The sequence below is a fragment of the Peromyscus maniculatus genome, chromosome 11 (genome assembly GCF_049852395.1).
Source record: "Peromyscus maniculatus bairdii isolate BWxNUB_F1_BW_parent chromosome 11, HU_Pman_BW_mat_3.1, whole genome shotgun sequence".
Taxonomy (NCBI): Eukaryota; Metazoa; Chordata; class Mammalia; order Rodentia; family Cricetidae; genus Peromyscus; species Peromyscus maniculatus.
This window is the reverse complement of record NC_134862.1, coordinates 60,465,859-60,481,982: the sequence shown is the minus strand read 5'-3', so window position 1 is coordinate 60,481,982 and position 16,124 is coordinate 60,465,859. Positions and strand designations below refer to the sequence as shown.

The 16,124-nt window shown below is 41.0% G+C and overlaps 1 protein-coding gene across 2 annotated transcripts in view; it reads left to right on the top strand.

Moving 5' to 3' along the window:
- Rnf2 (ring finger protein 2) overlaps positions 1-6,490 on the top strand; it is a 33,683-nt gene extending 27,193 nt beyond the window's left edge. For both annotated transcript variants that reach the window (XM_076547610.1, XM_076547611.1), the window contains exons 3-7: positions 414-574; positions 1,044-1,259; positions 2,966-3,238; positions 4,195-4,366; positions 4,590-6,490. In XM_076547610.1, coding sequence (XP_076403725.1) covers positions 414-574; positions 1,044-1,259; positions 2,966-3,238; positions 4,195-4,366; positions 4,590-4,691 — 924 coding nt within the window. In that variant the 3' untranslated portion in view covers positions 4,692-6,490. The remainder of the gene's footprint in view (positions 1-413; positions 575-1,043; positions 1,260-2,965; positions 3,239-4,194; positions 4,367-4,589) is intronic.
- The last annotated feature ends 9,634 nt before the right edge of the window (positions 6,491-16,124 follow it).

The window sequence follows — 16,124 nt, the reverse complement described above, 5'->3', positions numbered from 1 at the left end:
ATAAGTTATATAGGTCATGCTGTGCCTCAAAATGTTTTATAAATCTAGGCTGGGGATGTAACTCAGTTCATAGTAGTGTCTCCCTAGCACAGCAAAGCCCTGGGTACAATCCCTAGCATCACATAAACCAGGCAGGCTATTTTCCATTAATATATAATCAGTCATTCTCTCTCTCCCTCCCTTTCCCTCCCTCTCTCACTCACACACCCCTTTGGAATCAAGGGTATTTAAATAATGCATAGGTGGTAGGGTTCAAGAGCCTGGAGGAATATTTTATTTAACTAAGACAAAACTGGCTATGAGTTGACCATGGTGGTGACTTGGGTGATGGTACATTTATGATTTTCAATACTTGTGTATGTTTGAATTTATCAATAATAAAAAAAAAAGATTAAGCAGTCACTCTTTTACAGGAGGCAATAACAGATGGCTTGGAAATTGTGGTTTCACCCAGAAGTCTCCACAGTGAATTAATGTGCCCAATTTGTTTGGATATGTTGAAGAACACCATGACTACAAAGGAGTGTTTACATCGATTCTGTGCAGATTGCATTATCACAGCCCTTAGAAGTGGGTATGTTGGAATGAGTGATTACTGGATCTTAGATTATAATATAGCAGCGCTTTCTGGAGTTTGGGAAATACGTTTCCTATAAGTGTGTGGGAACTAGAACCTTTCCTAAAAAGTGTAGAGTCTGGGTTCTAATTATTGAAGTTGTCCCCCGCCACCCTTTCTTTCTGTGTTTTAAGATAGGGTTTTTCTTACATTGTGCCCAGGCTAGTCTGGAACTTTCTATGTGGTTCAGACTTGCCTTGGGTTCCTATGCAGTTTCCTGCTTCAGACTCCCAAGTGCTGAGATTATGAGTGGTAAGCCCCAGTACCCTGCTCACAGCCCTCCCCACAGGAGTGTATCAGCTAAGGTTTTTGAAATCCTGGTTAACCTGTTTCATTTAATTTTCAAGGAGATTTGGTTAACCATTTCACATTTTTGTGATAGTAAAGATAACAGTCATGTTTACATTTTCTTTCTTCTCTTATTTAGCAACAAAGAATGCCCTACCTGTAGGAAAAAATTAGTTTCTAAAAGATCACTAAGGCCGGACCCAAACTTTGATGCACTCATCAGCAAAATTTATCCAAGTCGTGATGAGTACGAAGCCCATCAAGAGAGAGTGTTAGCCAGGATCAACAAGCACAACAACCAGCAGGCGCTCAGCCACAGCATTGAGGAAGGCCTGAAGATCCAGGCCATGAACAGGTACGCTCGCAGAGGAGAGGGCTCCTGCCCAAGTCCTCTATATACTGACTCTCGACCTTTTCTGTAGGGTGAAATGCAGTGAGAAGTAGCTCTTCTGCATAACTCTCCTTTCTTTTCTTTTCTTTTCTTTTCTTTTCTTTTCTTTTCTTTTCTTTTCTTTTCTTTTCTTTTCTTTTCTTTTCTCTTTTCCTTTCTTTTTTCTTTTCTTTTTGGTTTTTCGAGACAGGGTTTCTCTTGTGTAGCTTTCCACCTTTCCTGGAACTCACTTGGTAGCCCAGGCTGGCCTCGAACTCACAGAGATCCGCCTGGCTCTGCCTCCCGAGTGCTGGGATTAAAGGTGTGCGCCACCACCTCCTGGCATCTCTCCTTTCTTAAAGTATGATACTTCCAGGGTATTGCATTTTATTTCTCTTTTCCTCTTTTTTTTTTTTTTTTTTTAAGATTTATTTATTTATTATGTATACAGTGTTCTGCCTGCATGTGTCCCTGCAGGCCAGGAGAGGACACCAGATCTCATTATACATGGTTGTGAGCCACAACTTCATCTATACTGTCCATCCATGCTTCGACTGGACTGTTGAATTTTAGACTAAATTTATTTCCTCTTCAGTAGCTGAGAGGTTGTTCGAGGCTTACCAGGCTGATCTTGAACTCACAGAGGTTAGCCTGCATCTGCCCTCTGGGTGCTGGGGTAAAGGTGTGCGCAGCCGTGCGTGGTATCCTCTTCGATCTGAATAGTATTTCAGAATCGCATACTCAGTGTGATGACTTTATATCACCACTGTGCTTATCCCTGTTCTGGTTCTCCAGTTTTGTTTACTAGGTTAGTCAGTTTTCAGGGTTGGTCATCATTTTCCAAATAGGAGAGGCTAGTAAAAGGTCACTGGTTTAATAACTGCCACATGGCTGAACTGCAGAGTGTCTTCAGGTATCATCAGCCCAGATCACGTAATTGGAGCCTCCACATTCATATTCTGAATATAATATAAATACAGTGGTCACAAACCCTCTGCTGTAAAAGGTTAAAAGATGAGTTCTAGTCTGTGGATTACAACTGTATTTCTGAAAGTTAGATGAGTGTGAAATATTGAATTACTTAGTTTAAGAGCACAACATGGTCCTGAGTTGGAAGGGCTGAATCTTTATTCACTCCAGTCTCATGAGGAGCACAGTTATCCTTGTTTTTTGTTTAAATTAGTTTTATAGGTATTCTCTGGCCTCTGTCTCCAGAATGTTGGGATTAAAGGTGTGCACACCTTTATTTCTTTAAATCTTTTATTTGTGTTCATAATGAGCTTTCTAGAACTTTGAGGGACATGTGGAAAATAGTGACAATATTTTTCACCAAATTCACTAGTCAAATTTTCTTCCTTGTACTTTCTTTTCTTTTTTTTAATTTTTGAATTCAAAAGTTCAGGGCTGGAGAGATGGCTCTTCCAGAGGACCGGGTTCAATTCCCAATACCCACCTGGCAGCTCACAACTGTCTATAACTCCAGTTCCAGGGACTCCAACACCCTCTTCTGGCCTCTGCAGGCAACACACACACATGGTGTATAGACACACATGTCGGCCAAACACCCATACATATACAATAAAACTAAAGGTGAAAAGGCAAACAAAATTTTAAAGTTCAGTATAAAACCCGCTTCCAGTTGGCTGCTTTCAAGACGCAGCTGTCAATCTTCTTCCTTCCCCCTTCATTAGGTTACAGCGAGGCAAGAAGCAGCAGATTGAAAACGGCAGCGGGGCGGAGGACAACGGGGACAGTTCCCACTGTAGCAACGCATCCACACACAGCAACCAGGAGGCGGGGCCTAGCAACAAGCGGACCAAAACCTCGGACGACTCCGGCCTTGAACTTGATAATAACAATGCAACGGTGGCAATTGATCCAGTGATGGATGGAGCTAGTGAAATTGAATTAGTGTTCAGGCCCCATCCAACACTTATGGAAAAGGATGACAGTGCACAGACAAGGTGAGTGCGGGAATTAGTTTCGGATTAACCTGGTTTCAGAATGTTTCACTTGGAGTTTCGTTGGAAAGTTTGTATTGGAGATGAAATCAGTATTTGCCATCCTAGTTTTAAGGTTCAGTCTGAATGTACTGCTGCCTAGATTGCTTTTCCTCTTTCCCTCTTTTCCTCTCTCCCTCTTCTCCCCACTTCTTCCCTTCCCTTCCTTCTCTTTTTTTCTTTGTGTTCTTCCCAAGACAAGAAGCACTTCACAAAGGATCAACCCTCATAGAAGATGAAGAAAAAGGCAATCCAGAATAGGCTCTGAATTTTACACCGGCTGGCAAGGATGAGTTTCCGCACCACTCACTGTTGCCAGCGAGTGCAAATAAACAGCAAATTTGTCACATGAGTGATTGAATAGCATGTCTGCTTTTAAAATCCCAAGATCAGCCAGGGAGGCTGACCAGCTGGGCCTACAGAGTGAGTTCCAGGACAGCAGGACAGTTACACAGAGAAGCCCTGTCTTGAGAAAGCAAAAACAAACAAACAAACAAAAAAACCAAATAGATAAATAAATAAAAGATCCCAAGATGGGCAGTTCTCTGTTCTGCTTCAGCCTCCAGAAGCAGAATGTTCATTCTCAAGACAGTTTGCTCTTCCTCTCAGTGCTCCTCTTGCTGCGGCCAACAGGTTCTAGTAACTGGGGTTGGAAGGTCTGCTCTTTTTGTTGTTGGTAATGTTTTTGTTTTTTAATTTAGTACACTATTTATTTGATTTTTGTTGCTTTGTATCATGTATTACAGAAGGTAAGGGCGATGAGCCTTCATAGCCTGTCTTTGCTTTTTATAGAGCAGGAAATTTCTAGTCAGTTTTCAATAATTGGTACATAGATGTTTTACATAGCTTTGTAGCTCCATAATTTAGGAATGTTTCTGATATACTCTAGAAACTAAATGTTGGATGCTTTATTCTTTTAGATACATAAAGACTTCAGGTAATGCTACTGTTGATCACTTATCCAAGTATCTGGCTGTGAGGTTAGCTTTAGAAGAACTTCGAAGCAAAGGAGAATCCAACCAGATGAACCTCGATACAGCCAGCGAGAAGCAATACACCATCTACATAGCGACAGCCAGTGGCCAGTTCACTGTGAGTATCTCCAGAGTGGCCTGGTGGAAGTCAGTGGCAAGTAGTGGTGTGGGCCTGTTAGTAAGAACCCTGGGAGCCTGGGAGGAGAAGTAGCAGATGAATGATGCCTGTGTGATGCCCTTTGTTCTGTTGTGGGCAAGGTTCTGTGACATTGTCTGTCAGTTCAGTCTCACTGTTACTGAGCACCGTGCATTTTATAATCTTGCCTTTCTCTTTGTTTTAGGTATTAAATGGCTCTTTTTCTTTGGAATTGGTCAGTGAGAAATACTGGAAAGTGAACAAGCCCATGGAACTTTATTACGCACCCACCAAGGAGCACAAATGAGCTTTGAAAAATCATTTCTGAGACTGAACTTTTTATAACCTATTTCTTTAATGCTAAAGATGCACCATCATTACTTTCATGGACAGATCTGGGAGATGTTCAGTTTTCTTTCTGAGCCAGACTTGTTTACACTATGAGGTTCATTTTCCCTTATTTAAGACTCTAGTAATTCAGTACTCCCCTGCCCCTTAATAGTATAAATAAGTTATATGCCACAGAAAGGATAGTTCCTTTGGGGAGGACACTTGGACCTAGGAGGTTTTTGTGGTTTTGTGTTCTTTTCCCCCTTTTTTTCCCTTCCAGTTTTTGATCTTTTGAGACAGGGTCTCATTTTATATCCCTGGCTAGCCTGGAACTTGCTGAGTAGTCCAGGGTGGTCTTGAATTTGGAGTGATACTCCTGCCCAAGTACTGGGATTATAGGTGTGCATTACCACACCTGGCTTAAGATGCAGTTGGCCATCAGCCATCTTTCCCCCTTTCAAAAGTTTTGTAGCCTGAAAAATGTTAGACTATGTATTCTGACTTTTTTCCCTTGGAGTCTTGTATATTTATAGTTTTCTATATAAACTGTAGTATCTTCATGAAGACCGGGGCTCAAATTTACTGTGCTTAAACAATTCTCATAGGATTATTATTTTCATGGTATTTTCTTACATAATATCTCATTTAAAAAGAGGTTCTTTATGAACTTGGTGTCCATTGTCATGCAATGTTTTTGGGTTTTTTTGTTGTTGTTTTTTCTTATTTGTTTTCCCTATAAGTTTAGAATTTCTGGTCATGGGGAGAGAATCAAACAGAGTTCTTTGAGAACATGGTTCATTTACAGATTTCACCGAAGAAAGCAAAGTTTAGATTGGTGATAAAATGTATTCCTCAGTTGTACATTGAAGAGTTTTTCTTCTGTATTAGTTTTACTGTTCAGTTCCTTTATTGTATATGTTCGATGTTTCTCCCTATTAAAATACCAGAGATACGGAGTTATTTGCACTTTAGCCTTGATGAAAAGTACAAGATATGTTCAAAGCGTCCCCTAATTCTTTTCTTCCTAACTCAGAGCTAAACATGGAAAAGAAAGGTTGCTTCTGGTTAAAGAGTTCTTTTGACTTTTGAGTTGCCACTTGTTTATAAATTTAGTGCCCTGCTAATTACACTCTGTAGAAGCAGGTTAATGGAGCGTGAACATTGCTTTGATAATAATAAGACAGTTCTGTAGAAGAATGTCAGCGATTGGTAGTCATTCAGATATTCTTCATTTTGTATTGAGACAGTGTTGATAGTTTGGGAGCCAAATAATACTGACTTATGTCTTATTTTTCATTTCTGTCCTGTTTCTACATATGCCTCCAAGTTTATATTCTCACAGTATTTACAAAGACATGCTTGCATTGAGAAATTTAACCCAGAAGGGTTTTGATGAAGTAGAGCTCCAAGTACCATTGTAACTCAAGTCTGTCTTGTCATTATCCATATTTATCTGTCAGGTTTGACAGATCGGGCCAGCTTGACGTTTTAACTTGAGCCAAGTATGAAAACTTAAAGGCTTACTCAATTTTTTACCATTTTATTGAAAATATTTGAAATCTGTTTTTACAATTTTTTTGGTAATCTGTGCCATAAGATTTGAAAAACCACCAAAATTATAAGAACTTTTATATCCAATTCCTTTTCTGGGGTAATGTTAAGTTGTATAGATTATTAATGCATGTTTGCTGACTATAACCCTTGTTTTGTGATGTAATTGCTTAGATTTTGTTGATAATATTAGATTAGTGGTTGTATTAAATAACTAAATTCTCATTGTGGTTATTAATTGAAATTTTATCTTTAAGCAGAAAGTTATTTGTGACAATGAGTTTGTGCTTAGAGAATGTATGTGTTTTTAATCTGTCAGTATGGGAGCACATAAAGTGTTTGCATCATTCGTTTAGTGAAGGTATTACATGTGTACTCCTTTGCCAAACACATAGGTAATTGGTAGAGCATTGAGTGCATTGTTTGTGCTCGTGTGTGTGTGTGTGTGTGTGTGTGTGTGTGTGTGTGTGTGTGTGTGTGTGCGTGTGTGCGTGTGCGCGCGCGCGCGCGCGCGCGCTTGCTTGCTTGCTTGCTTGCTTGGGGACAGTGCCTAGATCTGGGAGGGGAATGTTGATGGCAAAAGAAGAAATACTGTTGGCTGTGATTACCAAACAAAGATTCCAGGTATTATGCAACTCACTGTAACCACTGATATAACCAAGTTTACAGATTTCATTAGTTTGGGGAGGATTAGGAACCAAGGTCTAACGGTGTTATCCAGCTGTCCTTGAACTCTAGAACTCAAATTATTCTCCTGCTTCAGTGTCCTGAGTAAATGGGATGATGAGTGCAGACAACAGTAGTCACTTTAACCTTTTTCCCCTCTCAGGGGAGTGGAGTGGAGTTCAGTGCAGTGTGTACATTTAATTTACACTGTTAGGTCCAGACAAACTCAACAATCCTCATAAACTCCTCTGCCCATACCTTGAGCAATTCTCTTCCACAGGTTGGTTTTTTTTAAAGAATTTTACGTAAATCATAAAATCATAGAAATATAATTTGTAGTTTTCAGAGTCCTTCAGTTATGAGGATGTATCAATTTGCGTTTTGTGGTGGATGACATGTATAGACATTTTGCATATTCATTTATTGTTAGTAGGTTGATGGGCATGTTTTACTATTCTAATATTGAGACATTATAAGTTCCTGTGTGTTGTCTATTTGGGGTATAAATAGGAGTGGAATTATTAGATCATACTGTAACTTGTGGTTTTTGGTTTTCTTGAGACAGAGTTTCCCTGTGTAGTTTTGGTGCCTGTCCTGGATCTCACTCTGTAGACCAGGCTGGCCTTGAACTCATAGGGATCCGCTTGGCTCTGACTCCCAAGTGCTGAGATTGAAGGCGTGGGCCACCACTGCCTGGAGCAACTCTTTGTTTTTAATCTTTTGTGAAGTTTCCAACTGTTTTCCACACCATTTTACATTTCTGCCAGTGATGAATAAGGGTTCCAGTTTTCTCATTATTTCCACAACAGGTTCTTTTCTTTTCCTAGAGATTGTATGTGTGTTGTGCCTGCATTTGTGTCTGTCCTCTTTGTATTCCTCAGCCACGGAATTCAGAGGAACACTTCGGAAGTCAATTCTCTCCTTCCACCATGTGTGATTTTGGATCAGGCTCGGGTCATCAAGCTTGGCAGCAAGTGCCCTTGGCTGCTGAGCCACCTTGCCAGCCTTGGTTTTTGAGAAGGGCTTCTGGTACCTCTGGCTGGCCTGGGACTTGCTTGTAGCCCAGGGTGTCCTCAAGCTATCTTCTTGACTCTGGCCTCGTGAGTATTAGAGGCATGTGCTACCATGCATGGCTTCCATTTTGAGTTTAGTATATGGCAAAAGGTCTGGGCCCAGCCTTTATTTATTTTCATGTAGACATCTAGTTTTCTCAACTGTAGAATAATACAGTCTTCAGTGAATTGTTTCAGGACAAAATCAGTTGTCCATACATGTAAGGGATTCATTTTGAACTTTGAGATTCTTTTATCTATATATCCTATGCCAGTGCCACACAATTTGGTTAGTTTTTATTTTGATTTTTACAAACTTTCAAATAAATAAAAACACCAAAACTAAGCAGTCCCAATGTTTATACAACTGAATAATTTTATATAGTTAGAATTGCCATTCAGAATGGAAACTGTGGGGCTTCACATTCAATTTTACACTTACGGTGTTGGTTATATTTTATGCACTTATTCAACATCAAAACCAAAGAATACTCTTTAAAACTTGGTTTCATATTCCACCCTTCCTCATCCCCTTATATTTAGTGTTTTGGGTTTTTTTTTTTTTTTTTTTGTTCTCTACCACATGAGGAAGACATTTTTTCTTGAGCATTTCAGCTTAAAAATACTTACATTTCTTGCCGGGCGGTGGTGGCATTAAATGAGGTTAGAATATTGAGTCAAGCTTTCAAATTAAGCATCTAATCTTTTATACATTAAAAAAGAAAACCAAGTGCTGAGGATGTCTTTTAGAGACAAGATACATCGCTTGCTATTCGTACCCAAAGTCCTGGGTTTCATCCTCAACCTCACAAATGCTGCCAAGAGCTGAGGAGTGAGGGGTGGGGTGGGGTGGGGGCAGGGTTCTGGAAATTAAAAATAATAGGCAGTCTTGGATGGTGCACTGATAGAGTTAGCGTTTCTCTAAGCTGTGATCGGAGCTGCTATCTCACTTCAACGACTGTTAAAGAGTCAAGTCAACTCTACACATAAGAATACATGCCAAAAAGAGGTGATGGGCCGGGCGGTGGTGGCGCACGCCTTTAATCCCAGCACTCGGGAGGCAGAGCCAGGTGGATCTCTGTGAGTTCGAGGCCAGCCTGGGCTACCAAGTGAGCTCCAGGAAAGGCGCAAATCTACACAGAGAAACCCTGTCTCGAAAAACCAAAAAAAAAAAAAAAATTACTTGCATTTCTGTATGTATACCCACTTTCCCTCTGTCTTTTTTAATAGGATCACTAGGTAGCTGTCCTGGAAATCTTTGTAGATCAAGCTAGCCTTGAATTCACAGAGACCTGCCTGCCTGCCTGCCTCTGTCTCCTGACTTGAGCGTTGGGGATTAAAGGTGTGTGCCACCAAGCATCCCAGCCTTTGTATGCACACCTTTTCTATACCAGTTTTCTGAGCATAATTAGAGGAAAAGAGGAGTTTACATTTGTAGCTATAAAATCAACCCTCTGGACTAGACATGTAGCTTAACTAGTAGTAGACATGTAGCTTAACCAGCAAAATGTAAAACTTATGTGGTACCAGGAATGGCAAGGCATGCCTGTGATTCCAACACGTAGGGTGGTGGAGAAGGAAGATCAGAGACCAAGTCATCCTCTGATAATAGAAAGGACATTACATTAGACCTGTCTTTAGAAAATAAAGGCCTTCAATAATTCGGTTATAAGGCAAAAAGAACAATGTAGAAATTGTCAAAATCAACAGGTTTTTAAAAAATTACACTTTTGTGTATGTGTGTATGTATATGCTTTTGTGTGTTGCCCTCTTCCATGCCTGGTGTTGGCAGAGGCTACAAGAGGACATTAGATCCCCTAGAAGGACTTAAAGACAGTTGTGAGCTGCCATGTTATCAAACTCAGGTCCTGTGCAAGAGCAGCCAGTGCCCTTAACTGCTGAGCCATTGCTTCAACCCATTTTCTTTCTTTTTAAAAAATTAACAGTCTTAACTGGTACCCCATTGTAGTTTCGTTTTTTCATTTCTCTGATGATAGCTTATGTTGAACATTTTTCATGTGTTTACTGATCATTTTAGTACATGTGCTGCCGAAGCGAGCACATTTTTTTTTTTAAGATTTATTTATTATGTATACAGTGTTCTGTCTGCAGGCCAGAAGAGGGCGCCAGATCTCATTACAGATGGTTGTGAGCCACCATGTGGTTGCTGGGAATTGAACTCAAGACCTCTGGAAGAACAAGCAGTGCTCTTAACCTGAGTTGCTGCGAATGTGCTTATCTCAGCGGCAGAGCATTTGCCTCGCTCTTCAGCACAAGCTTGTGGGTTGGAGGCCTGACACCACAAGACAGCCACAGCCCTTTTAGTCAGTCCATCACCTCTTTTTTTTTTTTTGGTTTTTCGAGACAGGGTTTCTCTGTGTAGCTTTGCGCCTTTCCTGGAGCTCACTTGGTAGCCCAGGCTGGCCTCGAACTCACAGAGATCCACCTGGCTCTGCCTCCCGAGTGCTGGGATTAAAGGCGTGCGCCACCACCGCCCGGCCCATCACCTCTTTTTGGCATGTATTCTTATGTGTAGAGTTGACTTGACTCGTTAACAGTTGTTGAAGTGAGATAGCAGCTCCGATCACAGCTTAGAGAAACGCTAACTCTGTCAGTGCACTATCCAAGACTGCCTATTATTTTTAATTTCCAGAACCCCGCCCCCACCCCACCCCTCACTCCTCAGCTCTTGGCAGCATTTGTGAGGTTGAGGATGAAACCCAGGACTTTGGGTACGAATAGCAAGCGATGTATCTTGTCTCTAAAAGACATCCTCAGCACTTGGTTTTCTTTTTTAATGTATAAAAGATTAGATGCTTAATTTGAAAGCTTGACTCAATATTCTAACCTCATTTAATGCCAGCTAGAAAACATGATAAGTAAATGTTAGCATGGGAATTCAGTGGCAGTTTTAGTTCAGAATTTCTAAGCATGAAGTAATTTTCGGTTTAAAAACTTAAGAGAGTATATTTAAGCACCAGTTGCATTGCCAAATAAGCTATCTCATATCTTTTTGTTTTGTTTTTTGTTTTTTCTAGACAGGGTCTCTCTATGTAGCCTTGGATGTCCTGGAACTTACTCTGTAGACCAGGCTGGCCTAGAACTCAGAGGTGCACCTACCTCTGTCTCCTGAGAGTCCTGGGAATTAAAGACATGCACCACCATTATGCAGCTGTTATTTCATATCTTTTATTTATTGTGGATACAGTGTCTTGCTTGCATGTTTGCCTGCAGGCCAGAAGAGAGCACCAGATGTCATGAATGGTTGTGAGCCACCATGTGGTTGCTGGGAATTGAACTCAGGACCTCTGGAAGAACAGCCAGTGCTCTTAACCGCTGAGCCATCTCTCCAGCCCCATGTTTACTGATCATTTATGTATGTCTTCAGAGCAACGTATATTCAAATCTTCTGACGGTGTGTCTGTGTGTATTGGGCTTGAACTCTCCTCACAGTGGAACATTTTCACAGAGCTACACATCCTCTGCCCTTCTATTTCTTTAGATGAAGTTTTTCTAGGTTAGTTAAATGGCCCTCAAACCTTGGAAATAAATGATTGATTGGTTTTCCTGCCTCTGCCTGCCAAGAAGCTGGTATTATAGGGGCCTTGCTCTTTTGCCAACATACTGTTTTATTTACGTTTATTTAGTGTGTGTGTGTGTGTGTGTGTGTGTGTGTGTCTCCTCGCGTGTTCGTCTGCGTCCATCCATCCATCATTGTTTGATTTCTGTCACTGGTAAAAATACTTGACTGAAAAACAGCTTTGGGAGGAAAGTTGTCCCTGGTCCCCTCCCACCGAGGTACTTGGGAAAGCTGGCCCCACCCCTCACTGTGGGTAGGAGAGCAGACTCAGCTCCTCACCTGAGGGGCATGGTCCCAGTAGCCTGGACTGACCAACTGGAGCTTTTTAAGGGACTGGCCCTGTGGAATCAGCTGCAGGATCTCCAGGGGCAACACCAAAAGTTTTGGTGAGGGTCCAGTATTGATTGTATAACCAGAAACCAGAGGCCTTGAGCCAGACCAACACCACATTGCACAATGAACATTTGCAAGTAAAGCTGTTTGGACAAAAAGAGTACACTGCGAGATACACCACAGCTCCAGAAAGCCACTAAGATGAAGAGGTGGTGGAGAGGTGGGAAAGATGGAGGATCGTAGTGGGGTGTTTTGCTTGTTCTAATATTCTTATTTTTATTTCATTTTTCTTTTTAATTTTTCCTTGAGGGGGACTTGTAAATGCGTGGGATTGGGGTACATAATGTGTAATTTCCAAAGAGACAAAAAAAATGGTTTAAAAAATCAGTTTAAAGATGGGCAAAGGGTTCGAATAGCTCTCAAATGACAAATGGCCAACAAGTATATGAAGAACTGCTGGAAAGTGTAAGCAGCCCATGGTAGACATTGAACTAGAAGTAGAGTCTTCTAGCTGCATTTTGCTGAGAGCCAGGAACATATAACTGGATTAGCTTCCTAACGCTGTCTTCCTTATCTAACCTGCCTGTTGTATAAGGAGGACAAACGCTAGATTATTTCAAAGCTTAGTTCTGCCTTCCCCTCCTGTCAGGTGTTTGGTCTCTGAGGGTGATGGTGATAGTGTTCTCCTTACCGTGACCCCTCCATGTGTAGCAGGGTGAGGGTGTGCAAACACCAACGCTACTGAGTCTTGTTTCTCCTGAGCAGTCAGTCCTTTGGATGACATCTAGTTAGAAGGTTCACTTAGAACAATCAGACCATTAGCGTGTAAGTGGAGATGCTTTGCTTTAGAATAAAGTACAAATGGTTTTGCATACACTATGAAGTGTCCCTACCAAGTCACTATAATCAGAAAGTGTAGAAGGACTACTATCAGAACAAAGATTAGTGTTTGTGAGTTGTCAAAAACAAACTGATTACCTTGTGTTGGGGGGGTAAGTTAGTGTAGCCATTATGGAAAACCGTAGAGGTCCCTCCCGTAGTGAATGAAGAGCTCAGCTGGGTATGGTTGTGCACCCAAGAAGCAGAAGCATGCCCATCTTGAGTTTGAGGCCAGCCTGGTCTACAGTTAGATTCATTGGGTATATTTTATGCACTTATTCACCAAAAAAAAAAAAAAAAAAAAAAAAAAAACAAAACAAAAAAAAATGACAGAATTAGAACTAGAAATATTTTTCTGCTGCTTTGATAAAATTTCACTATCAATGCAACTTACAGAAGGAAGCTTGGTTTTTTTTTTTTTTTTTTTTTTTTTTTATGTGGGCTTATGGTTTCCGAAGGGTAGAGTCCAACGTGGGGAGGCATGGCAGCAAGTGGAGGAAACTGGAACAGGTAGGGTAAGGCTGTGTATCTCAAAGGCCACCCCTAGTGACATACTTCCTTCAGCAAGGCAGCATCACCTAAACCTCCCTAGATAGTGACACCAACTGGGAATCAAGTGGCCAATTCCCAAGTCTATGGAGGACATTTCTCACTCCAACCACATCTGTCCACATGAAATAAAGGCACTAAGATGATCAGCATTCATGTTATGTAGCGTTGGTGAATGAATGTGTATACAAGTGTATATATACCCGTTGGAACACCAGAAGAAAATGATGTGACAACATGGATGAATCTGGATGGTGCTCCGGTCAAGTGAATAAACAACTACAAAGACATGTCATGATCTCACTTACACATGAATCGGAGCAAACTAAACTAAGCACAGAAGAGAATGGTGGTCTCCAGGGAACGGGTCAGGGAATGACAGGTGGAGTTAAGAGTTAAAAAAGATGAAAAAGGGCATGCCCTCCATTCTTGTTGAAATACAACCTAAGAGTTTTGGGGGTGAGGAGATTCTTTAGGTCATGAAAATAGATCCTTCATCAATGGCATTTGTGCTTTTATGAAAGCCTAGGTTTCCCAGCACTGCCCCCTCCCAACAGGTAAATCAATATACATCGAGTATTGTAGGATGCCCAGGTATCTCAAATCATCTTCATTCAATTTAGTGGTTGGAGGCGGAGTGGCGGGCCGCAGAGGCAGGCAGGCAGCTGAGACACAGTTGCAATAAAGACCAGAAACTGAGCTATTACCCGCTGAAGAGCTAGTGAAAACAAGCTCTTAATCAAGAGCTTGGAACAGGGACACCTTTAATCCCAACACCCAGGGAAGGAGCCATCTCCATGGGACGAGACCAGAATGGATCTGAACACGCTGTCTGAGGCCAACCCAGGGCCCAGCTGCCGATCCTACGAAACCCAACAACTTGGAGGTGTTGGTGAGACTACCCTGCTCAGCTGAAATCCATCAGGGAGAGGATTTAGAACCCTACAGTTTTAAGTCTGAGGAAACAAATTCAGCTGAGGAGCAAAACGTGACCTGAGAACACAGATGAAGGCGCCACCCAGCTACCGAACCAGAACACCAGAATCCTAACTATACACTTCACCAACTGAGAACAGGTAAGCTCCTATCTCCAGACCGGCAGATCAGGTCTCTAACCCCCTAGGCCCTACCCATCGGAGTCCCAGCGACCAGACAGCTACCTTTCCCTGCTCCCCCAGCAAAAAACAAAAACAAAAACACAAACAAACAAACAAAAAACAACAACAAAAAAAAACCCAACACAAAAAACAAAAAAACCTAACCCCTACGAACCTAACAATCACTAAAAACCATAAGCATACCCTACACGAACTGGGAACAACTGCTCCCACAGACAGAACCCACTAACACTGATTTGACTAAGCTGCTCCTGAAGAAACAGAGCCCAACAGCACCAATTTAACCAAGAACTCCTAGTGAACCAAGACTAACAATTAGAACAAAAGAGGCACTCTCAGACACAGACACTGCCTGCACCGAGCAGAGGAAGAGATGAGTAGACGCCAGTGCAAAAATACAGGCAACAACATAAAGTCCTATATGACAACATCAATTTAGTGGTTGATGTTTAGATGAAGATTATTAACATACTTAAGATAATACATCTTAGATCTATTCCCTCTTCTCCAAATAATTAATTTGACTTGCTAAATGTATATTTATTTTTTGGTAAAAACAAAGAATAAAAATCACTGTCTTTCTGTGCCTAAGCAAAATACTTCCATTCCACTCTGACCAGTATCTTCTCTATGTTAAGGGGCTGCTGTCTTTGTTAATCTGTGAAGTAAGAATGCTTTATATTTGAAGATACATAAGAAAATATTTGCCAAATTGGACATGCTCAAGATAGAGTCTCACATGTATTGATATTCTTCTAGCTGGTTAATGAGCAACTGGAGTTTTTTTTTTTTAATTTTATGTGCATTGGTATGAGATTCCCCTGAAACTGAAGTTACAGACAGTTGTGAGCTGCCATGTGGGTGCTGGTTTTTTGAACCCAGGTCTTCTGGAAGAGCAGGCAACTCTTAACTTCTGAGCCATCTCTCCACCCCCCTCTTCAGAGGATTTTCCTTTGTGACAGTTTTGCCATCAATCTGAAACGAAGTCCTTAGAAAACTTTGGCCATACAAAATGAGAATGAAGTTGAATTAAATGCTTCCCACAGATGCATAACTTACTGAGTATAAAACATGATTAGGTTTAATAAATGGAGAATGCATAGTAGGTAGCAGTTAACATTCCAATTCTGTTCCAAAGTCTGCCTGACTGCCTGTGTTCAATTGAACACTTTTATTTTGTAATGTCTGTAGTAGTAAGTAAGATAATTCATAGATAAAAGCACAGGGTCCACGTAGGGTTTGGAAAGCTCATGTGCATGACAGTTTCAGAGTAGTATTTGAGAAAGCTATTGCAATTGTATTTTGCCTTACTCTGTGAAATGGGAGTAATAAGAACTGTTAAAGATTATATAATTTTTGTGAAGACACCATGTATTGTTTTCACAAATACAAGCAATCAATACTTTCAAATGCTTTTTTTTGTTCTTTTTGTTTTTGGAAACAGGATTTCTCTGTGTGACAGCCCTGGCTGCCCTGGAACTCTCTTTGTAGACCAACCGGGACATTAGTAACTACTAGACTACAAGAGTGGGTATGGTTATTTATTAGGTTATTTGTTAGGTTTATTAGTAGACCTAATACATAGTTGAGACTTGGTTAATTATCAAGTGATCATGGGAGCAAACCAATTTCTTAATCCTATTTGATTTACATACCTGAAAAATGTTGGTGTGACTTAAGCC